At 42.2% G+C, this 24922-nt stretch overlaps 1 protein-coding gene across 1 annotated transcript; it reads left to right on the forward strand.

Annotated features, from left to right (window-relative positions):
• The first annotated feature begins 2675 nt into the window (after nt 1–2675).
• Nucleotides 2676–18877, forward strand: wapla (WAPL cohesin release factor a). The gene is made up of 20 exons (XM_034608573.1): nt 2676–3048; nt 3641–4054; nt 4226–4934; nt 6622–6929; nt 7045–7166; nt 8785–8880; nt 9642–9806; nt 10502–10638; nt 11532–11643; nt 11834–12064; nt 12234–12345; nt 12478–12575; nt 12893–12969; nt 13458–13633; nt 14418–14533; nt 14668–14898; nt 15216–15426; nt 15665–15753; nt 15860–15955; nt 16905–18877. Exons 2-20 carry the CDS (start codon nt 3667–3669, stop codon nt 16968–16970), a joined length of 3540 nt encoding a protein of 1179 aa, XP_034464464.1. The 5' UTR covers nt 2676–3048; nt 3641–3666; the 3' UTR covers nt 16971–18877.
• The last annotated feature ends 6045 nt before the right edge of the window (nt 18878–24922 follow it).

Genomic DNA, 24922 nt, shown 5'->3' on the forward strand with positions numbered 1-24922 from the left:
AGACAGGAGTGCGAGCCAAACAGAGATCCCAACCACGACGTAGTGGCCACAGATGTGGGGCTCCCATGAACATGCTTGCCACATAAATGTTGGACGGAGATGGTGAAGTAGACCTCTTAAGAACAACAGAAACCACCACACCGTACAAACAGCTTCAAGACACACAGGACAATCCCTGAGTGAAAAAACATTAACGGGGGAAATCTGCGATGGAAAAACTTTGCAGAAGCTTGAGTTTTCTTTATTGGAATCTACCCAAACGAATAGTCTGTCTGCACAGAGGTTAAACTGAGTCTCATGATATGTTTAAAAGACAAAGGGACATATGTTCTACTTCATCAGTGTGGCTTTTTCAGTTTTTACATTTGATTTGCAGACCAGCGCTCTAATAACCAGTGCATATTCCTCCTTCCTCCCTCCCTTTTTTCCATTCCCATACACCACATGGAAGCTGTATTACAGAGAAATGCTTTCCCATGATGTTTGGCAGCCAATAGACATGCATCAAAATCACATATTATTTTAAGGATCCACGCGACATTTAAAAATAATTTTGCATCTTTGAAATATAATCTCAAACAGGACACTAAGTTGATATATGCACATATTTGCGGTCAAAGGGCAAAGGTGCATTAAAAAAAAAAACAAGCACACTGAGGCAGACATGTGACTGGAAGTGTTTCTGCCATCTCATGGTGCTGTATCAGTATTGCAGTCTCTTGCCTTAATTTGCCCATGCAACTGTTTTAAGTTAAGCACAGAGTTTAAATTCTATTTCTTTAGTTCACTTGGCAATGACAGCGAATCTTGAGTCATTCATCCCCAGGGTGCAAAACACATCCCCAGGGTAGCATATAGACTCAGCTGTGAAGTTTGCCTGTCAATGAAGTCATGGTTGCTCGACAGCCAGCACCTGAGCTCTGAACCATCACTCACTTCAGGCCACATTACCTCACCACCTCTGAGCGATGACACGCGGTGACGGTCTCTGCTGGTCTGAATGCACGCAGGTGCTAGAAATCTGTAGCTCTATGTCTGACTTACATTGTCTGAATATCAGTTTCATATTTCATCTTTGTCCAAATGTTGCGTCATGATCATAGGATCTGAGAGACTGAGCAAGCCTCTGGTCAATTTGTTAATTTTGATGTTTCCCATCTGAAATAATAAGTTCACAAATGTTCCTCTTTGATATCATGATATCATAGTGACTTAACTCTGACCCCTTGACATGGTTAAAATGCAGACACCTACATAGTGGGAGTTACTCTATTTTCTTTTGGTGATAGGGGGGAAGAAAAATTCAAAATACATCGAAAACCTTTCAAATGGCTCCCATGGGAAATTACTACCCTTCTGTTTCTGCACTGAGACAAGCCATTTTCACACAAGTGTCCCCACGCCCCCGTCTTCATGAAGACATACACGCCGTGTGGAGGAGATGCTGTGATGTCCGTCCGGCCTGAGTAATGGTCATTTCAGTGTTGATACAGTTGGGACCACTTTGCCCTGCAGATCCGGGATGTTTATAACACACCATTTATTCATTTGACACCATCTGGGCCCCAGACCAGTGCCAATGCTGGTGATGTGTATGCTCTCCAGAACACTCAAGTTATTTGAACATTCTGTCCAGTGAGCACACAATACTCAAACCAGGCCGTATAGAATCACATTTCTTCTCTAAGTTAAACCTTATTGCTCACCTTTGACACCACTGATGGGAATTGTGGTAACTTTATCATTATATTCTAAAGATATTATACAATACACAAACATAAAGGAACATGTTAACACTGAGTTACGCTGAATTTCATTGTACATCTTAATCGAGGCGACATAGGCAAACGTAAACAGACATTGACTATCACACAATAAGATCACATTCATCCACCTTCATTTACACATGTACACGAAAGACAATGACATTCATTTCTTTTTTAATTAATTATTTGGTTTATTTTTCAGAAAATTGTGAGAGATACGTTCGCTGAGAGACTTCAAGGCACACTGCAAATTAAGAAAACACGTGCAAATTAAGAAACCTGGCTGTAGTTCAATGCTTTGTGAAGTTACTGAAGTCTGCTACTCGTCAGTGATGATGGAACTTCACGAAGCATTGAACTACAGCCAGGTTCATCACTTTTTGGGCCCCCTGGAAGCGTTTCTGTATTTGCATGTGTTGTGAATTTTTGCAGGGCATGTGTCAATGAAGTGGTTTTCTTAATTCGCACGTGTCTGCTCTATTTGCATGTGTTTTCTTTATTTGCAGTGAGTTGACCTCTCTCTGCCAGTGTATTAATCAGCTTTTTGTATAGTTGCTCAACGTGGAGCTGATTTTCTATTCTACTACTGGAACAACTGATTATCTCCACATGTGAATCAATCTACATTCATTTCTTTTGTATTATTAATTGTTTGGGTTATTTTCAGAAAACAGTGAGAGATGCCCAGGCAACAGGCCACACCTCTGAAGCGAATTCGATTTTTAACTTTTAAACTATTACAATAACACAAAAAATAAAATCATACATGTCATATTTTTTTAAAGCAGGAGCCATGAAATGTTTGTCACGTGTGTTGTTAAAGTTATTTGAATGTAAAACTCAGATAAATACTAACGCGATCCTCCAGTGCCCCCTGTCGTTTATTATGGCTTCAGCTTTCAACCAATCACAGACGCGTTTGCTGACGGCGTCTCCGCGCACGGGAAACCATCCCCGCCGCTGATTGGTCGCCTCGCTCGCACTACACAGGGGTCTTGCCAGGGAGCGAGGAGGGAGGGATATTTTAATGGCCGACGGCTGCACTACAAAACGCAAAATGTCCGGATTATCCGCTACGTTTGGACTTTAGTGGCCACTGGTGCGTGTGGGCTGCGTTTCTTTGGTGACACACGTCGCTGCGGGGATATCTCCGGTCCACAGGCGCGTTTCTTTGGGTTGTTTCCACAGCGTTTAACGGACTTTACCCGCTTGATTCGTGCGGCGGGCCTAGCCGGCTGGCTAACAAACAAGCGGACTGTTCGCCTGTCACCGGAGTTTAAAGGTAGGAGTTGTGCGCTTCTGCTCTTTCACGCTCCCCGACGATTACAGACAATAATCAATAAATTCACCCGCACTTTTACGCCACACTTCAAAAAGGGGCATAGTTTCCGAGATTTGACGCCAACAGCTCTGCGGGGCTAGCGTTAGCATAGTTTAGCAGTGTTGAAGCTAACGGCTAAGTTTATGGTAACTTTACAAGCTGCAGCGGGCCTGGGGGAGAGTTTACACACGCAGCTGAGCTAGCTCCCCCCCACGTCGGGGTAATAGTGGCGTAACTACCCAGGTTTAACTTTATTAAAGTTAATCTAAGTGGCCCTAGCTTCCTGTTGTGTTGCGCAGATACGACGAATCATTCCCTTTATTTGCAAAGCTACGCTGCTTGAGCTAACCATGCTAAACAGGAGTGGACTCAGAAGCTAACGTCAAGTTAAGGAGCCACATTTTGGCCACTTTGATTATGAAAACACTCGTTTTAAAACGTGGTTCAAACGTGACGCTGTATGTATATTAACATTAATTTCAATTTAACTGTCACACCCATGTATATACACTGGCTGAGCTATATGTTGACGATGTTCTGCCTTCTTTTACAGGGAATATGTAACATAAACTATCCGACATGACATCCAGATTCGGGAAAACATACAACCGCAAGGGAGGGGAGGCCAATTCTAAATTTGAAGAGGTCTTCTCCAATAAGAGGTCCACGCTGACCACGAAATGGGGAGACACCACCTACAAGGCTCAGCTGGGAGCCAAGAGGCCTCTGTTAAAATCTGACGCCTCAGAGCTCCTCAAGAGACCCCGGCTTGAAGACAGTGACAGTGAAGACGACCCATTCGGGTTTGACAGCGACGATGAGTCCAAGACCGTGACCTCTCACAGCCTGCCCCAGTCGAAAGCCAATGAAGGGGATGTGTCCAAGACGACTGCAGTGCAGGGCGGCGGGGCGGCCGCTGTTGTGACTTCTGCACAGGGCTCTGCAAGCTCAGCAGCCACGTTCACAAGTACGTAATCAATGTGTCAACCCAGATAATGTATTCACACTTAATAGTCTGCTCTGTTTGTTGCATACCTGTTTTTTCATCATTCATTGCTGATAGTATCTGCCTCCCATTTAGTTGCAATGTCAGTTTTTTTTTAATTTAACCATCTGTTAATGTGTTCTTCTTTCGTAGGCAAGCAAACGCTTGAAGTAAAGGCTGTGAAAAATGCCCAGTCCCGGTTCAAAAGCACACCAGAAAGCAACCAGAAACCTGCATGTGCAGCCTCTTTTTCAAACGCAGTCCCTTCTGATCAGAAATTCTCAGCATCCCAGAGGCCCATCTCTTCCTCTCCCAATGTAGGCACCTACCTTAAACTGTCCAGTGATGCACCAGGTGGTGGCAGAGACTTTCAAATGTCTTCCCCTTATGATGAACTGCCATCAGAAGAGAGGAGAAGTGCTGAGCTGGAACGACCCACACAGCCTCCACCAGTACCTGTGGACAACATCCCCCCATCCCCGTTCACCCTTAGGGCCTCTAACCCCAAGAAATACCAGCGGCCCAACAAGCTAGACAAAACAGCCTCTGAACCTGCTGAAAACAACGACAAGCCCAGTGAAACTGCGAGTGCCCTAGTCAAACCCAACAGTGTCCTTCCTGCTGGTGCAAGTAGTACTGCTAGTGGTACTAAAACTGCAGCCAAGCCTCCAGGCAGAGGCGGTGGGAGGGTTCGGGATTATACAGTTCTGCACCCTTCCTGTCTATCCGTGTGCAACGTCACCATCCAGGACTCAATTGAGCGAGGTGGCGATGAACTGGTCACTCCAGCTGCCCCTGCTGACATCGGAGACGTGGGCCAGATGAAGAAGAAGTCTGAAGCTCCACCACCCAAAACTAACAGGTAATCTTTTGCATTTCTACGTGTCTCAACCGACTGCATAATGGACATCACAAAGTTGTATTCAAAACCCTTCATATATAGCTTACTTATTTTCTTTAAAATTGTGGGAATGGATGATAGCAGGGTTTTCTTTGCCATTATAACACAGGGAGGTGCCTTTTCAGCCGAAGAGTTGACCGCTTCTTAGCCGCCTGACCTCTCATATCCCAACCCTTTTTTTTTTTTACAGAGGGTGGGGTTCAGCTCAAAATGTTTTACACACACAGCAGACGGCAGCGCAAAGAGGCTTTGTATTTGCTTTGACAGAAGTTTTGGTGTGCTAAAGCTGTCTGTATGTTAAGATTCATGACAGGACTGACACTGACTAATGTCTGTCTACATAATCTTAAAAGCTCATTTGAGGCCAGGAATGTCAAAAATGTAGCATTAATATAATAACAACCAATATAATATTTCGTTTTTATAGTGAGTTTACTGTTGATGTTCTAAAAACAATATTTAGATATATTTTCTTTTACAAATAAATGCTTATAGATTCACATTCCTAGAACCTTGGTGGTTGGAACCAAGACCCCAAACCCTCTGAAAACTCTTGATAATAGGGGACAAACAGCAGTAATACCATCACATTCATTCTTTGACATTCCAGCATTTTTATTCAGTCTGATAAAAATGTATATCAATAATTTTTTCAAGCTTTCTGAAATTCTTTGTCCTTGTGAATCATTCAAGATTTTGCATGAATAAAGTATTCAGTTACCAGCACCATGCATACAGAATAAAATGAGCCAGGCACCAATACCGAAGATTACTTTTGTTTTATACTTTATACTGAAACAACTATTAAGACTGAATCATTATAAATATTATTTGTTCAGATTCTGAGGTTCACTGCATTGTAGATATAGTCCTCATTATTGGTGTCTGAGAGGAAACTTTCTTTCTCCAAAGTTATTCTTTTCCTCTTCAGTTAAAAATGGACACAAACTAGTATAATTCAAGTAGAAAGTTTATGTGCAATAATGCAAAACCTTTATTTTTGAGGCTTTTGCTTTATTTGGAGATGTTGCCTTCTCAATTCTAAGTCTTTACTTGATAATAGCTGGAAAGTTGCATACTTTCTTACTGTTTTTCTCAGTCAAGTCAGTTTGAAGTATTACGGTAAAGTTATAGACTTATGCACAAATTGGATAAATCACAGCTAAATAGTAAAATGAGGCTTTAAGTCCTATGACTGAAGCATTGCTCTAAAGTAAGTGGCAGAGGCTGTCACAAATGCATACACTATACCTCCTATACGTGGATATTGATATAATTTTATACAATGCCACTACACCCACCAGTGACTGAATTTAAGCAGGGGAGATGTATTTTCTTTTTAAGATGCTGTCTACATGTATGTAGCATTGTTTTATTATAGGTCCATTATCTATTATGTTACGGTGGGTTCTAAACAATAGTGCTGTGTTGTCTTGCAACCGTTATCTGATTTGGAAAACGTATCAGTTCTCTCAGGCATCCAAAAACTTTGGCCGCCTACCTCTGAATCCTGTTTCATTTGTCTACTTTCAACGTGTGTTTTGTTATGCGTGTCCTGCTCCAGTTTCCCCCTTTCTTCCACATGTCTCAGTAAAATAGAACAACAATACAAACACGCAGGAAAAAAACCCTTGCTGTATCTTCACAGGTTCCGACCCACTCAGACAAAGACAAGGAAGACCAAGGCTGAGTCCAAGCTAGAGTTCTTTGGCTTTGAGGACAAAGAGGACCAGGAGGGTGAGGACGGCTCAGATGCCGCCATGGCAGGCAAGAGTAACTACAAGATCAAATACTTCGGCTTCGATGACCTGAGTGAGAGTGACAGTGATGACGAGAGCTCTCAGGCCAAAGAGAAGAAAGCCAAGAAGGCGGCTGCAGCCCTGGCCGCTCTATGCTCCAGTGTGGACAGCCCTCATACCAGTGACTCTCAGGACAGCCAGGCCAGCAGCAACACAGGTGAGCTGGCCTACGTCAAAGGAGATAAAAACAGAATTGGCGATGCTGTGATTGAGATTTGTTTTTTTTCTTCTACTGGGAGATTTCAGATTACCCATTTGGTTTCTCCCAACAGATAATTTTGACTATGATGAATCCAGTCCTGGAGGACCTGAGGGGCAGAAAGGACGCTCAGGGAAGCAGGGTGACAAATCCAAGGATGTTGGATTCAAAAAAATCTTCAGTGGACCCAAAAAGGTATACGAGCATGCTAGAAACGTTCTGATGGTCTGCCTGCTTTCAGTCAAAAGTAATTTTTGCCCTTTATTATGCACCAATTCCTTTGAGGAATAATTGCCCCTTAGATATTTTTTTTATAGCAATTACTCAGTCAGATTGAGCAGGCATGAATCTCTTGACCTATTGAGATTTACTCAGGTTTAACAGGAGTCTGCGATCGATATAACCGGGTCAAGGTGTGTTATCTAACCTGCCTTCACGACCTTCCTTCCGACCAGGGTTGGACTCGGCGTCTGTTATTGATGTTTAAATGACAATTACGTAACAGAGTACCCAGCTTGTCTAAAAATAGAGATAATGGGAGAGAGCAGAGAAAAATAGAGCAAGTAGGCGGTAGAACGGCTGAACTGAAACCTAAATTTATTTGGATGTCATTTAGTGTAATCCAACTCTGCGTCAGCAGTAATGTGTGCTAAAACCACTGTTGCATACTTGGGTCTCTGAACACTGATGCCAAGGGATTAATCTGTGACAGCAGTCTCACATGAAAGGGGTGAATTTGTGCTCAGTAGCACGCACTGTATGGTCTTATTATTGAGGGGGATCTGAACATTACAGCTTGTTCAGTCCAATATTTACCCGAATAACTCTGCTTTGATTTGTGCTACATTATGTAATGCCTACATTTGCTCTGTTTGTCTGAATCATGTTTTGTTGTGGCTTTGGGTTATTTGTGAACTGTCTTCCTAATCCTGTGTGTTTAGTGCTTCTGTCATCAACAAAACTCCAAACATTGTCTTTGTGATATATAATTGAGTTGCACAATGTGTCGTTTTCAGGAAATGTTTTGTGTGCTTGGGGACTGTTCTGCTTCACACTTAGGCTGCTGTTGTCTTAGTCTATCACCATGAGTGTACTATGCAATATTTATCTGTTCAGTTGCACTAATTCACAACAATAACATCAGTTTTATGCCAGAATGATTCATAGAGATTAATATGGACTTGTTACTTTAGTCTTTATTTTTTGTAAGTTGTCAGAAGACTCAAATCTTAAGAAAACAAAAGTATCTTTATTCTTTCAAGCGAGGAGCAACATATAGAACGATCACTGCATCTTATAGTTTCATATCTCGGCAACAACACAAAAAGCCCAAACTTTCTGGAGGTTTCTCTTTGCTTAATTATAAGCAAACTTTTGGAAAAATTTAAGCAATTTTAAGATTCATATTTTAACAAATTAAAATGATATAATCATTCATTATACTGTAATTTTTATATTGAGGATAGTATACTCTTTAGATAAATATAGAGCTATGTAAAACGGATTTTAAAGGATGTGAGGGCAATTTCTCTGGGACTTTGATGAGCACATCTTATACACATGACATTTCTGTTCCATAAGTTTCTCATATTTTCAAATCAGTGCTCCAAATTTATTCAATATATCTATGATGGTGCGGTTAAAAAAGTGTGGTGATTTCACACAGAGACCCTTTTACCCTATTGGTGCTTCAGCCTTAGGTGTCAGAAGAGTTTTACCATAATTATGTTTATCTCTTAGTACAATATTTGAATGTACATGAAACAAACATCATGTTGAGCCATTTAACTAATCTTGTCAATTTTTGTCTCAGTCACCTGCTAAGGCCGTGTACAATGCTCGCCACTGGAACCAACCGGAACCTGAGGAGATTCCTGTGCCTCCACTTTCTCGAGCGCAAACTGCTCCAGTAAGATATTATTTTCTTTGTGGTTATATATATATATATATATATATATATATATATATATATATATATATATATATATATATATATATATATATATATATATATATATATATATATATATATATATATATATATATATATATATATATATATATATATATATATATATATATATATATTATGTTTAGCTGTATTGTGTCTTTTTAGCAAACTAATCACAGGGAATCTTGTCATGAACTTAACTGTTGGCACGGGATAACTATAAATTTGTGCTGACAAGTTTGTTTTCAAATGTATGCATTCAATTTGCACATGAGCAAAGCCAGCAATATTAGTTATGTAAAGCAAATGCTAATAGCTAGTACCATTTGTTTCCAGAATTCCCCATTCTCTACTTTCCACAATACAGAATAATTGTTCTCTTAATAGTCAACACTTGTGTATGAATTACTATAATTAGTCTCTTTCTGTTCACCCGGCACTTTACCAGACAAGTGAACCAAGGTTTACTTATTAATTTTGTGTTGATGTCATTTAATGGAATTATAGTCTTTAGAGACAACTTAATCACAGTCTGGCAACTACGATTTAAAAGTTGTTGTTAACTTTAGACGAACGCATCTGACATCTGTTAACAACACGTATTAAAGACTTGTGTGCTTAGCAGACTGTTCAGCTGAGGTAAATCTTCCAGACATGTCATTAAACAGATTTTGTGGCTTTGGTATGAGCTCCATTTCTCCGCCTCTTTTCCTCCTTAGGCCATTTTATCAAGCAGCAGCAGCAAAGACAGCAACTCCAATAAAGATGACGGCCTATTCAAAGCCCCTCCACCTCCGCCCAAAGTCATTAAGTCAGAGACCCTCCCCACGCGACTCAACCAGGATATTGTCACGGCGCTCAAATGCAGGAAGGAGCACAAGGAGGTGAGTTTTGGGAACATTGTGGTATATTTAGATGTCGTGTGCGGAGGAACCTCTTTTGTGGTTAAATTCTTATTTGTGTTCACCTTTCACTTCATTTGTTTGCATAATGCAAAGAATTAAGCTGCATATTTTAGATTTGCACAAGCTGCTTTTATTATTTAATGCAGTAAAAGCGTAGGATTCATTTGAAGCATGATGTCAAGCCCACTATTGTTTATTTGAACCCCAGTGTGGGCTGGAGGTGGCAGTGAAAACTGTTGCTGTTAATTTAAACTCCCCTACAGCTAGTGTCATTTACAGATGGGCTCACCGGCCGCAGATCAATCTGTTTGCCGTAGATCCCCCCGAGGTAAAACGGCTTCAGCTAAGCTGTTACCAAACACTGGGGCTGTCTTAAGATGAGGTCCTCCCTCCTGTGTCATGCTGAGCACACACACAGCATGACTGTTGCTATTGGTAAACATACTGAGTCTACTGCTGATCAGGCCCCAACTCCACATGCTGAGCAGACTGATCACGGGTATTAGCACAGTCAGCTATTGATGCTAATGGGACCAGTAGAGAGGAATTTAACAATAGGATTTCTCTCAGTGGGGTTATGTATGTTTGTTTGTGCCTGTTAATTATATCTCCAGACAAATGCACTACTTCCCAATTAACTGTAATTAACCCCATTCCTCCTCCTCCTTCACCAGCTGTACACGGTGGTGCAGCACGTGAAGCACTTCAACGACGTGGTGGAGTTCGGAGAGAACCAAGAGTTCACAGATGACTTTGAGTACCTGGAGACGGGACTGAAGAGCAGTCAGCCACTCAACACAAGATGCCTTAGGTAAGTCAAAATTAGTGCTGCTTTCTTTGTGGCATTTTCAAGCCAGGGCACTCGGATGCCATAAGTGTCTGACATTTTTTTCTTCAGGTGGTACATTGTTGATACTGATTTCTACTAGTAAGAAATATCTCACCAAATTGAATAAATACTAGAAGAGTTTGTCTCCTAACAGTATTTAAGATACAACTATTTATAAAGCAATTGGAGGAACAGCCGCTTTAGTTGATCAGATCTTTATAATTTTTGTGCAACTGTCCCTAATTAACGTAAACAGAATGATTACCATGCTATCAGCGGCAGGAGGCAGCAATACAAAGTTATGATTAACTAGATTTTTTTCAGACTTCAGATGCAATATAACATTGACAGGAACAGATTATGATGAAGAATCCTCTTGTGGTGTAATTAGTGTTTTGATTTTTATTCTCTCAAAATAACACAAAAATGAATTAAATGATATATTAAATATACCCAATAAGGCACTGTACATATACCTATATTTTGCCTTTCTCTTCTCTGTTGAATTGTTGAGAAAGTTGGGGTAATATGCCAAGATAAAATGTGTTTTTCTGTAGAATGACGAAGCCTTTGTATTGTGGAAATTGAATCTGCTCACGAGAGACAACCTTGGCTTCAGAAAGCGCTGCAGGGGATCCAGCCTTGGAATGTTTTTCAGGCTTTAGCTGTGAAGAGAGAACAGGGTGAACATTTTTGACAGGGTAGAAATACACAACAGCCCACGTTGGTGACAGGAATCAGAAATAGTGATGGGGATTTAGAAGTGGGCTGCTCCACATGATTCCATCATTCCTCATAGTTTTTAGACTGAAAGATATTTCACCCACCAGATGTACAATCCTTCATTTATTCCTCCCTCTCTGTCACTGCTGCAGTATAATCAGCCTGGCCACGAGGTGTGCCATGCCCGGTTTCAGGATGCACCTGCGAGCCAGAGGGAAAGTGGCTACGGTTTTCAATATGATCAGTGATGCACCGCAACACCCGGTCAGTAAAACTCTTTTCTGTGACCTGCTCTTCCATCAAACGTCAGCATTGTTTCTGTTATGTTTTTCAAGGTTTTTAATAATTACTGCTCTTGTTGTTTACTGTGTGATAGACTGATAGATAGACACATTGTCTGACCTCAGTATGTGCTGCACCACTTTGTTAAAGTCTGTCTCTGTCGTTCCACCAGAATCTTGGTCTGTGCACAGCTTCCCTGATGTATATTCTGAGTCGGGATCGTCTTAACATGGATCTGGACAGGGCGTGTCTGGAGCTAATGATCAAGCTGCTGGAGATGGACCACGACTACTCAGGTCACCACGATCAGCTCACAGAGAAGGAGGTTGCCAAGGTCAAGGAGAAGATCAGGAAGTTGTGTGAGACTGTGCACAATAAGCATCTCGACCTGGAAAACATAACGGTGTGTTGTCCTTTGCAGCTCATAAGAAAAAGCTTAACCTCTGGATGTAAACTATTCACTTTCTCAGATTTTTTTTTTCTAAATGGTTCCAAAAGTATAATTCCAAATAAAGAGGTAATTGCAAAGATACCGTAAATGTAATGCAATGTTGTTGTTTTTTCTTTCGTAGACTGGCCACCTTGCCATGGAGACGCTGCTCTCTCTTACCTCGAAGAGAGCTGGGGATTGGTTCAAAGAAGAGCTGCGGCTACTGGGAGGTTTGGATCATATTGTAGACAAAGGTAGGTGTTTGAGATGCAATGTTAAAACCAGTCTATATGTGCAAATGTGTTTTCCAAGATTGAGTGTCAAAGCTGTTGACTTTCAAGTGGCTGCCAGCATGTGTAATAGTCGTGTGTGTTGTGTCGCTGCAGTTAAAGAGTGCGTGCAGAACCTGAGCCAAGAGGACGACAAGGAGAACCTCGTCGCGTCTTTATGGGGGGCTGAGAGGTGTCTGAGAGTGCTTGAAAGTGTAAGTACTGCTGGTTTAATCTGTCAAACTGGGTTCTCCATTGCTCCAAAGTCTTTTATAAGAGTGAGACTCAAGGACATGAGTAATTGAGCACCGAGAGCCTTGAATTGGCTGGTAACTTTTATTTTTCACTGGTGAAAGGCTGTTTAAAAAGCTGATTGTCTCTTATCAACTGTATCTCACTTAAAATGTCATCGATCAAAAGTCTGAGGCAAACACGTGTCTCCCCTCACTTTTGTATTCTTGACTCGTTTTCAAACATGTCAATATTCTTTCTCCGGTATTGATTATATTTCCCTTTCGTCCTCTGCTGACAGGTGACAGTTCAGAACCCAGAAAACCAGGGTTACTTGATTGCCTACAAAGACTCGCAGCTCATTGTCTCCTCTGCCAGGTGAGCACTACCAGATACAGCTTGGGGCTGTTATTGACTGGACACAGACGCATAATGAGGCACTTTCTATTTCAGTTCAGTCAGGTTACCTTTGTGCTTTTTGTTTCACTATTGTACCCCTCATATTCCACTGTCCTTATGGAGCTTTTGCAATTACTGAGACCTGTTAAATAAAACATAACACCTTATGAAGCAAAGGAATAATTAGTGTAGAATTGACTGTAGGTAAAAGAAAATTAAATTAATTATTAAGTAATTGTTACGGTTGTAGTCCATAAAGATTTCCAAGTTGTGTTAATGGGCATTATAGGTCAAATTAGATCTTATCTTTAACCACTGATTAAACTTTGATTAATATTGCAGTAGTGGGGTTGATGCACAAAAGCCGACAGAACCTCCCCCCTCCTTCACCCTTGTGCTTGTTTTCTTGAAAACATCTGTCATTTCTGCTTTTTAATTCCTCTCAACAATTTTGTATTACTTTTTAGAGCTCTGCGGTACTGTGAGGATATGATCCAGCGCTACAGCAGGGCATTAAACAACAGCTCCCTGTCGTCGTCGGGTGCAACGCTGCCCCACTGCAGCTTCAGTAACGTCGGCAAGGCGGTGGAGGACTGTATGAGGGCTGTCATAGGAGTGCTGCTCAACCTCACCCATGACAATGGTATTCTCATTTACAACCTTACATTGTTTCCACTTGCTCTTATTTTGTTTGTGTGTGTTAGATTTTGCCTGAAATTCCTGGAGTGTAACAACCAGTAAATAATTGAGCAATGATGGAGCCTATCAGCTGTTGCCTGGCAAAGAATGAGCCTCTGGGGACAATGGCAAATATTCTGGGGCTTCCGGTGTAGACGGTGGATATACAGGCCAAGACTCTGTCTTCCATTTGCGGAGACTGTTTACAGTCCGATGAGTTTAAACGAGTTGAACGTTTGTCCACACAAAACACAAACCAGTACTTTTTGTAGGTGTTTTTGGTCCAGAAGAACTTTTGGCTAATCTCTATTAACAGCTATTATCAAATGAATACAGATAGATTAAACAGCAGATGGCCGATGCATTACAGTCAGTATGTTCCGCCTCTTTGTCTCTCCACATGGACTGGTTACCTGCGGGCAAGCAAAGCCTGCTCCAACTTGATTGGTCAAACTATAAATGCAAAGCAGAAGGCTTCCTGCTGCGAAATCTTCTCCCTCGCCAACTGGTTCTAGCTGTTAATAATTAAAAATGATGCCTTATAGTTTCTTTGAATGCATACATTTTCATAGTATTACAACATCTAAAGTCTTATTAATGTCATGTAATCATGGAGCCTTTAATTATATTACTCGGACCTAGTTGGTTTACCTATATTTTACCATGAAATGTAATATTCAGGGGCCTGACAGGGGATACTGATGGTTAATATCTGCAGTAGGTAATAATGATGTTATTCTTGTTTTCAGAGTGGGGCAGCACTAAAACAGGTGAGCAGGAACTACTCATTGTCACTGCTCTGAATTGCGTCGTCCGAGTCCCACGTTACATCCCCCAGGAGCAGCGCTTTGATATACGAGTACTGGTAAGTACAACGTTTTTGAACATAACAAAACAACACTGCATTATTGTTGAAACGATGCTCTGCTAACCTGTATTAGCTTTGAGTATGTTTGTGCCCGCGTATGTCTTATTTGTGTATTCTGTTTTGTTTACCAGGGACTGGGTCTACTTATAAACCTTGTGGAGTACAGCTCCAGAAACCGCCACTGCCTGGTGGACATGGAGTACATTGTGGACGACACCTGTGTGGAAGACAGCCTGATGCTACCTGCTGACCCAACGCAATCAGACACAGCAGCAGAGTCGACGACGCCGAGCACAGCTGAGTCTCAGGGAGACGAGGCTGAGGAGCCCAGCCCCTTCGGTGCTCTAGCTGCTCTTGTGAAAGTAGGTTTTCTGCCAGGACTCTTCAATAAGTATCACAGCAGTCATTGTGATCTGGTTTAGTCTTGGCTCCAGGAGAGAGTTTCATGATTTCTTTTAAAGTAAGGATGTGAGCAGCAACAGCAAGTGATGAGCAGCCCTGAGGATAAATCTGTGTAGTGTTTAAACAGGTGATCCAGTGTGATGGTTCAGACACTTTTCTGTCAACTGATTAATATGAAGGATGCTATACTGCTGTATCATCAAATACATTTTCTCAGTGCAGACGATCCCTCAGTGTTTGTTTGGAGTTGATATTTGTTTATTTCTCTAATTCCTAGCACTTCCTGGAGAGAGAGCGCGCCGCCATCCTGGCTGAAGCCAAGACTGACGACTTGATCAGTGAGGCACCCAAGCCAGCACCGGACAAAAGCGGAGAGTGGAAGGAGACGTCGGGAGAGATCCAGTGGGTGGCATCCGAGACCGTCGAGACCAACGACAGCGAACCCGAGAAGAAAGAGGAGGAGGATGAAGAGTTGGACCTAAATAAAGGTGGGTGTTGAAGTTATGTCTTGCGTGATACCTCTCACTTCTCATCCAGAAGGCCTCACTTCTTAACACACTGAATCCTGATAAGGGAGAAATATAAAACTGCTCACAGGATGTTTCCAGCCAATGTTTGTTTCTATTCAGCGGCTCCTGCTATGAGTCTGAAACCCTCCTCTCCAAAACAGCAGTGTGTGTGCCTGTAATAGTGAAGCTGTTTCTTTCTCGCTTGTTTTTGTTGTAGCTCTGCAGCATGCAGGCAAGCATATGGAGGACAGCATCGCTGCCTCCTACACCGCTCTGCTGCTGGGCTGTCTGTGCCAGGGCAGCCAGGTGAGTAAATCACACACGATCGCAAACATACATGATACGACTGGAGATTGTTTCATACTCGAAAATATTCATATCATCATACCACCCACCTCTCTGTCCCTCCCAGGTAAACGTGACTACTGTGAGAAAGCATCTACCTAAAGGGGATTTCTCCATCATGACAGAAATGCTGAAGAAATTCTTGAGTTTCATGAACCTCACTGTGAGTATGACTGTCAAGAGATGTGTCATCAGCGCTGCATAATAATGTCGACACTGGTGAGATTAATTATAGTGTAAGGGTCTGCGAGCATGTAGAAACTGAACAGGAGATGGTTGAGCAGCAAGCAATCATCAGATCTATCCCCGAAAAGATAAGCTATAAATTTCAGGTGATAAAAATACTTCTTCTCCGGGGAGGTATTTTTTTGTAAACGCCTTGAGGTGTTGATGCAATCCTCAGCTCCAGGCACATTTTTATTGAAGTTAACAAAAGCCATTTAATTGGGCCCATTGAGCAGATTTCTTGTGCAGTGGTGTGGCTGGGATCAAATAAACACTTTTGATGACCAGTGTTTCTGCAAAATTCCGCATTCCCCTCTAAACTTGAAATAATTGCAGCTTTTGCACTATGGACCTCCTTTCTGAGAAAAGACTAGAATATAGGTAAAAGGGAGGCTTTTATTTCCGTTGATCTCGTTAACAAAGAGAGTTTGAAAATGCATAAGGTCTGAATTGGTTGTCGAGCCAATAGATGTGACCAACATATATTCAAAAGCTCTTGATTTTTACATCTAAAATGTCTGAGCTGCTCAGAAATCACTTGCACTCTACTGGCACTTTGCTTTTATACAAGGCTGTGGCAGTAATACGCCGCCATTATAATACAAAATGTCATCATTAAATCATCAATTCAATGTGATTCGTGTGCACCCAAGCTGCATAACTGTTCACAACAAGTAGTAATGTGAAGGATAATTACAAAATATTTCAAGCATTAACATGAAACTGAACAGTTACAGATGTGTGCATTTAGCCTCAGTCTCATTCTGTCAGAAAGGAAGATGTGAACCATCGATTTCTTTTCTCGCAAACAAAATCTAAAAATCCGCACAGTATCACATGTTGTCACCCTCACACTCCTGTTGTTGGTTTTCTTATTTTCTACACAGTGTGCAATGGGCTCCACAGGACAGAAGTCCATCTCGCGGGTCATTGACTACCTGGAGAACTGTTAACAGACAGCCGGTCAGCGGACTCACTCTCCGACTGCACATTAAAGGGATCCCAGGCTGTCCTGTTGCCCCCCCCCTCGCCTGACAGGAGCAACAACAGGTCATTGGAGTCTCAGCAGCATTCCCACGACTTCACCCGTTCTGCCAGTGTTGTGATCACACTGAATTCTCACCGCTTACGGCGCACTCTGACGTGCATTCTCATCACACACACACACACACACACACACACAAAGGTTTCACTTCCTCTCTGAACCAAAGCCCTGCATAACCGACAGTCGGTCATGCAGATTCCTTCCGTTCCGCTCAACTAATGCCGCAGTTAGAGTCAGATAAACTTGAAAAGGTTCAGGACTCACCCTCAGGTAACTGGGAATCAGGCTTCTGAATACTCCGTGGAATGTCAGACGTCAAGAAGAACTCGGAGCAGACGACGTCTCGAAACGTCCCCTCCGACGTTCAAGTCTCAATTCTCAGTCGCTTAGCAGGAGTTTGAACCTCTGAATCAAATTTTATGGATCATTACATTTTAATCTCTGCTTATCCATGTTGAAGCCAAGGGTGAAATCATTGATTAGCATGAAAAACAATCATTTTCATGGATGTTAAGACGACGTCTCCATTTGTTAACCTGTGTGGAATGGTTCCGAATGCATACATCCATTTTACCTACGTGTTTGCAGTTGGTTTGAATGTTGAAGGGAAAGAATATTTTCAAGCTTTGATTTTTTTTTAATTTTTTTTTTTTATATCTTCTCATTGTGCCCATTAATTTTGTAAACTGTGTGAGTTAGCAAATCTGATCGGTGTTCGCTGATGTGTTTTTAGATGTTTTCTTTTTCCCTTAAGGGCATATTATTATTTCTTTCACCCAAATTGTGAATCACTTTGAAAGAAATCAGATCTGCCGTGACATGTCAGCTCGGATAGGAGGTTCTTTATTTCACCGATAATGGCGTCTAGAAATTACACTCTTATGAATTTTCTTTTTACCTTTCCTGTTTAGACTGTTTGAATTTCAATTAATTCAACAGGATGTATTTAACCTCACGAGTATAACAGACAGGATGAATTTCTCTGAAGAAATTGACGGTTGTGCTTCCTTTTGAATGAAGTTAATATTTTCTAAACGTATTTAATTTAAAGCTTTCTCCTCCTCCTGTAAATTGAAATCTACCTTGTGAAATGCCATTCATGTCTAAACTTTCACTCGTTTTTATTATAATTTTACCCAATGTGACACAGCTCAGTGGTTGGAAAGAAAACAGATTTATCCGAAACATGAAATTTCAACTAAACCGTGTTGCTTTTATTGAAATTGGCAAATTCATGTACATCAATGTGTGTGTGTGGGGGGGTTTCCTGATGTGATGGTTAAAATTTTCTGTCCAGCCACATGTAGCTTGATGTTTTTTTAATCGCATTGTATCATGTGTCTGCATTAAGACGACACACATTAAGCTCCCACTTATTTATTCTCATGTGTCGTCATGTTACCTGTGATGATGCACCTGAACCTTTCTGAAATGCCTCCGTCTTGTACTGCTCACATGTACGATCACTGATTTGAATGACAGCCATACCTGTGTACGCAAATTAGGTTTCTCTGGTTTGTAGGGCTACAGCGAACACAGCCGTGTACCTGTTTTATTACTTTGCAAATTCTGGTCTGAATGTAAATACGACTGTACATAGCGGTTAATGGACATTTAAAAATGCTTAGACTACTTTTTTCCCTGGAGCTGATATTTTTATTTTATACAATATTTCTGAGTTGTCATTTGGAAAAACAAAAAATCGCAGGATGAGAAAAAAAAAAATAGTTTGTACTGTTTCAAGGACCTTTGTCTTTGGTTAAATGTAAATAGTTGTATCTCAAAATGGAAAAAGAAGTTGCTACTTTCAATATACTCCCTGTGTTTTCTTCCTTGAATTGTTTTGGAGCACCAGGAATCCTTTTCTTTCATTTCCAGAGCTATGGGAGGTGAACACTACCAAACCCAAGTGATGTTTATTATACTTTTGGTTTTTGTGCGTGTAGCAGGAGCTGAATGCTTAACTTTGTTTGTGTGTGGGTGTGGGTTGTGGTGTTGTGTGTGTGGTTTTTATCCCTGACACACTGGCTGAGGTGATAGTCCAAAGCGTGGCCGGTGTATTTAACGGCACTCAGCGGTGACCCTTTTTTTGACACGGCTCCTCAGCTTGACTGACTGTTGCATAATGGAAACAAAAGATTCTTGTTGCGGCCGCTATCCCAGAGTGCATTTGTTGTCATGCATTTAAAGGAGGCGGCAGCACGATTAGTGTAGAGTGCACATATAGCGTCTGATTACGTCTTGTTGCCTGATGTACAAACATGCGGGAGGTGGCGCAGATTTAAATTCCAAACAGCAGGAGTCTTGTATGTATACAGACACCTCTGCCTTTCATGCACACCTATACATTATTGATGATCAGTGGCAGGGGGGGTAGATGAGAGTAAACACGAGCAGGAGAAAAAGCAGCGTTTCCATAGGTTAATGAGATTGATAGGATGTCCTCCACTGAGAGAGGAGTGTGAGAAATGGATGAGAAGCACGGGGGGATTAACGTTCCCCACCTGTCAATCAGCAGCCTCTCAGTGAAGCTGCTCAGCCTTAGGCGGAGAACTATAGCTGCATTTTACAGCTTCCCCAGCCTCCGTGCTTTCATCTCGCTCCGTCTCTGGCTGCATTTTACTTTTCCCCCGGCCTCCCCTCATTTGTCCCCGCAGTCTCACCTCTCCCCTGTGCAGACGCTGCTTCTCTTTTTCACACAACAACACAGCCTCTGTGGTGTTGTTGAGATTTACTCCAGCAAAATGGACCTTTTAGCTCCACGTGACTGGGTCTGTTCTGTCACACACACACTTGTTTGTTGTGAATGGAACGATGGTGTGATTGGTCCACAGCTGCAATTAGGACTGTGTGTTTTTATTTTCATCCTCCTGCTGTTTCCTCTGAAGGTAAAAAAAGAAAAGGCCTAAATGCCACTAGGTGGTGTGAGCACTCAGACTCTGACCACTGTGAAGTGCACACACCTACACAGGTTTTTGTGCACCGCCACACAAACACACAAGTATCTCCTCATCAGTGGTGTTGCCTACTGATTCCCCCTCAAGGTCTAACAACTCTGCTGCCTTTAGAGAGATGAACACCCTCGTCTTGCTGATGCAGCCGCATGCCTCGGAGAATGGTGAAACATTTATGAATAAGCTCAATAGTTACTTTGCTGACCATAAACGCCTGGATTCAGTAAATTTAAAAATCGAGTGGACACGCTGGTGGAAGTGGTTTACCACCTGTGCCAAGATATGAAACACAGACGGGAACATGCAGAAGTGTTTGTGCCTTAAATCTACCGCCCAGTGCTTTTTTATTCATATCACATCTTTTACAATATTTGTTGGAGCAATGTATTTCCTCAAGAATACACATTGTTGGAAGATGAAATTAAACATTATGGCACAGCACTAAAGTAAATGGTGAGTAACAGCAGCATAAGAACTAGGATCTGCACCAAATTCCTCACAGTTTCAAAGAAAGTGAAACAACTTCCTGAATCCGCTGCCTGATCCGGATCTTTTCTTAGACAATTACAAACGTTCGCTTCCTGCCTGTTGCTCTCATCTGTTAATCTAATTGCTCAGGTTGGATTCAGTCACTGTCTCAGAAAGATCAGAACGTTTTCCATGAAAATGACTCGTGAGTCCTAATGTCACAACTCAGGGTTGGTCAAGTCAAGATTAAAAGTTGGCCACATCCTCCAAGAATAGCTTTTGCAAATTTCCCCATGGACTAATAAACGGTTATTTTAATTTCACAGTATTAAATTCAGTTCAAATCAAAACACAACAAATCAATGCAATTTACACTGTAAAGTTGAGACCATACAATAATATAGAAAAACCACTTGGCCACTGTGGAGAGAGAAAAATGTGGAGAAACCTCTCAGGACTCGGGGTGGACGACCTTCTGCTTTCATGTTCGCTCGCTCTTCTGGTATTTGCATGTTACAAAGTTCCAAGTCAGATATCGGAGCTTTAAGAGAAAAAAAAGGTGCTTTATAATTACAACTTTTAAGTTGGCATGAGCGTTGTTTACAACTCATAACTGATATCATATGAATGTAGCAGCATAAGCCTCAAGCTGAGGTTCTGTACTTCCAATGTGTCAGAAACGGGTTTTATATGACGTTTTTGTTTTGTAAATCAAGCTTAGTGGATTCCTACACAACCCGGGCTCAGTTGTTTTTTTTTCTTTGCAAATTTTACTGAACCAGGATGAAAGTGTGTTTTCCAGGGTCTGTCTGTCTTGGTGCGGATTTGCTGCTATCTAAGGTAAAAGAATACTCATCATGCAGCCTGTCTTCTTAGTGTTATTAGCTTATTGGATTATTATAACCTCTGCTAAGGAGGTTATGTTTTCACCCCCGTCTGTTTGTGTGTTGGTTTGTTTATATGTTTCTCGGCGGGATTACGCAAAAACTGCAGAGTGGGTTTGCACGAAACTCGGGATGGAACATCACGGGCCAAGAAAGAACATGTTTACCAGAGAATAATTCATGGATATTGAAAATCGGTTATATTAAGACGTCTGATATGTGTGTGTTGTGCACTTCGGTGCAGCTTTTTTGAATATGAGAGGACTGTTGGGCCTTGGTGGAGGTAGAAGTTTCTACTGAGAGCTATTCTACTTACTGATGCATGAACGTGTGTGAGCAGTACTTCAAATTCTAGCTGCTAACGCTGGAGCTAATTAGGCAAATACACTGTTGTGTTGTGTTTATAATGTCCAGTGTGTGTGTGTAATTGTTTTTACGAGCTAATTACATCTTAATCTGCAAAAAACAAACCGGGAAGCTCAACATGCAACAGTTGCCTCTGACGTGTAGTGAAGTAGATCTGATCCGTACTTACAACGTCTTTAGTATTTATTTAAAAACATCGACCCCGGTGTTTCCCCTTGAACTCTTCAATTTGTACGTCGAGACAGATTAAGTCAGAGGCTAAATTGAATATATTATCACAGAACTGCAGGGGAACCTACACGCAGCTCATGGCGTCGCACTTTCAACCCAGAGAGGAACTTTGCACTTGACCGGGCTGCCGGGTTCAGCCGGAGAGTCGGCCCCCACTGACTTGTGCACAAGCTGTGGATTGGTTTTTGCTTTCACCACAAAGAATTTATTCAAACAGTTTTGTCCGCCCGGTGCTGCTGCAGCACGCTGGGCTCTGCGGCCGGAACAGATGCTCTCACCGGCGTCTTGTTTACACACACACACACACACACACATGCACACATTTGCAGGTGGACACACAGGGTCAGCCAGGCGTGACAAAAAACACACACACAGGCCTGCGAACGCCCCACATTCAAAGCAAAGGCACAGCAGTAGGTGCATGTCCATCACAGCAAAGGGCGTAAAAACACACACTGGGCACAAACACACTGACAGAACAATGTACACACACCCCTCTCTGCTCTGACACGTCGGGGGGGAGCTCCTCTTGTTTAATCTCACCCCTTAAATCATTGAGTAGCAGTACGCAGAGACTCACCAGCTCATCTGTATTCCTGGGTGTGCGTGACCTGCACTCTAACGGATGGGCTTTGTCCACAGGCGAGCCAGATGAGGAGCAGAGCTGAGTGCTAGTAATACTACCCCACACGCTGCCTCTCGCTATTCTCCTCCTCCAGGCTCTCCTCGGCCTCCTCTCGGTCTGTGGCAGCAGCGTGGAGGCTGATGAGTGTTGTGCGGGGTCTGTTGTTTGTGTGTGTTTATGTCTGTCCATCTCTGTGTGTGCATAAGGGCTGGAAGCAGTGTGTGTGTGTGTGTGTGTGTGTGTGTGTTTGTGCGACAGGGAGCAGGAGGTTGTTCATTTGAGACGGATGTCATTGCATGGTCTTTCACCTGCTCCTGATTGGAAGTTCTTGGTTCGACTGCAAGAAGATTGTTTCATTTCAATTCATTGCACAAATCGCTGACACACACACACATGCACACTGCACACACACATGCACATGCCCACACAGTCACAAATCAGCAGCTGCATAAGGATGCGGCTCTGATTTCTTTACTGTTTCTGCGTTTCCTTTCTGCACAGCTGCCTCTGAGGCTGGTTGCTGTGAGAGGAGGCTAAGTGTGTGGGCTGGGTTGTGAGAGCGTAGTGAGGAGTTCAGGGACACACGCTCATTCACGGCATCTGTGCCTGCATGTCGGCCCTGAGATCACGAGAGAGATGGAGGGAAATGTGTCCGACACAAGGTATTAATAGCTGTAAACAAGACATGTAAACATCCCTCCCGCTGTGTGAACTTTTAACTGTGACATGCTGCAGAAACTGGAGCTCACTGAGCTCTGCGTTTGGTCTTAATATGAAGGCTGATTATGGAGACATGCAGGGAAGTTAGAAAGATGAAAAAGTTTTAATCAGGCAGTTTCTTATATTAGATATCAGCATCTCAGAGGTAATGTAGATTACTAACTATCCAATGTGCCTGTACTTAGAAAGTATCCTCCATCCGTTTATTATCCATACAAGATAGAAGGACATACGACCATTCACACTCACATTCACACCAACAGTCAATTTAGTCTCCAATTAACCACACCCCGAATCGGCACGTCTCTGGACTGTAGGAGGAAGCTGGAGTATTTGGAGAAAACCCACACAGACACAGGGAGAACGTGCAAACTTCAAACAGAAAGACCCCTGGGATTCGAACCAGGAACCTTCTTCCTCTGAGGCCACAGTGCTAAAAAGCAACCTACCATGTCATGTTTAGCCAATTTTTACACATGTATTTTGGTGGTAGTTGTCAGACATAGTGAGTTTATGTAACTTTAAAGCTAAGGAACGGGAAACACAGTGAGTGTCCAAACATGTTGAGCGTCAATGCTTATGTGAATACGTTTAAGCAGCTATGGTGTTAAGATTGATTGGCACAGAGTTGTGTAGCGGGATATCTTTTTAATAGGTTTTTAAATCAAAATATCGAATTATTATTATTATTAGTAGTAGTATTACATTAAGTAAGTTTTGTGTATACGTGTGCGTTGTATTTTCATATTTTCTTATAATACATTTTCTGTCTCTCCCCTCAACGGTTCTCTGGCCTGGCTGGTTTTTGCTGCTGGAGACGTGTGTGATTAACTTCTCCTGTGAAGCCTTTCAGGGCACGGCAGCCCAACTAGTGGAGACCCCCCCGTGGCTTCTGGAAAACCAACGGAAACACCAGCAGCTGAAGCCTCTAAACGGAGTTTGAAGATCCACTCTTTTTTTTTTCTTCCTCTCCCCTGATCGAATGGCCCCTGTGATACTTCCCCCAGAGGCTGGCGTTCAGCAGGGCTCGGCGTTTAAAGCATCGCTGAGAGACGACAAGACGAAAAGGCGCTTTTGATACTGAAGCTGCATCGGCTCAGTGGTTCCTTTTAATTGTATTATAAATTAGCAGCAGTTATATCTCCCAGATGTCATTACCCTTACAGCCAGATATCTCACTAAAGGTGCACATACATAGAAAAAACAAAAGCTGCGTCAGACAATGCCGATCCAATTGGCTTTTTCTTTTCTTTTTTTTTTGGCAGACCTGAAAGGCTTAGTATTTGCATTATCTTGCATAATTGAATCTCTGAGTAATTTGGAAGGAATTAATATTAATCCTCTGCTGTGTCTCCCTGTGAGGCTGCAGCACCTGGAGTTACAGAGCGATGGACTGCGGAGAACACGCCGGTCTCCTCTTCAAGTAAAAACATCCACCATCACAGGGAAAACGTGGATAAATGATGCTTTGCAAGGTTTGACTTCACAGCTCGGGAGGTGCAATAAAAAAACACAACTTTACACCGTTCCTCAAATCCACAGCAATTTTTCTTTCCTGTTTTTCGTGTGTGGGGATATTCACACATTGTACTGTTTTACAGCAGCTGACAAA

The sequence above is a fragment of the Hippoglossus hippoglossus genome, chromosome 15, assembly GCF_009819705.1.
Source record: "Hippoglossus hippoglossus isolate fHipHip1 chromosome 15, fHipHip1.pri, whole genome shotgun sequence".
Taxonomy (NCBI): domain Eukaryota; kingdom Metazoa; phylum Chordata; class Actinopteri; order Pleuronectiformes; family Pleuronectidae; genus Hippoglossus; species Hippoglossus hippoglossus.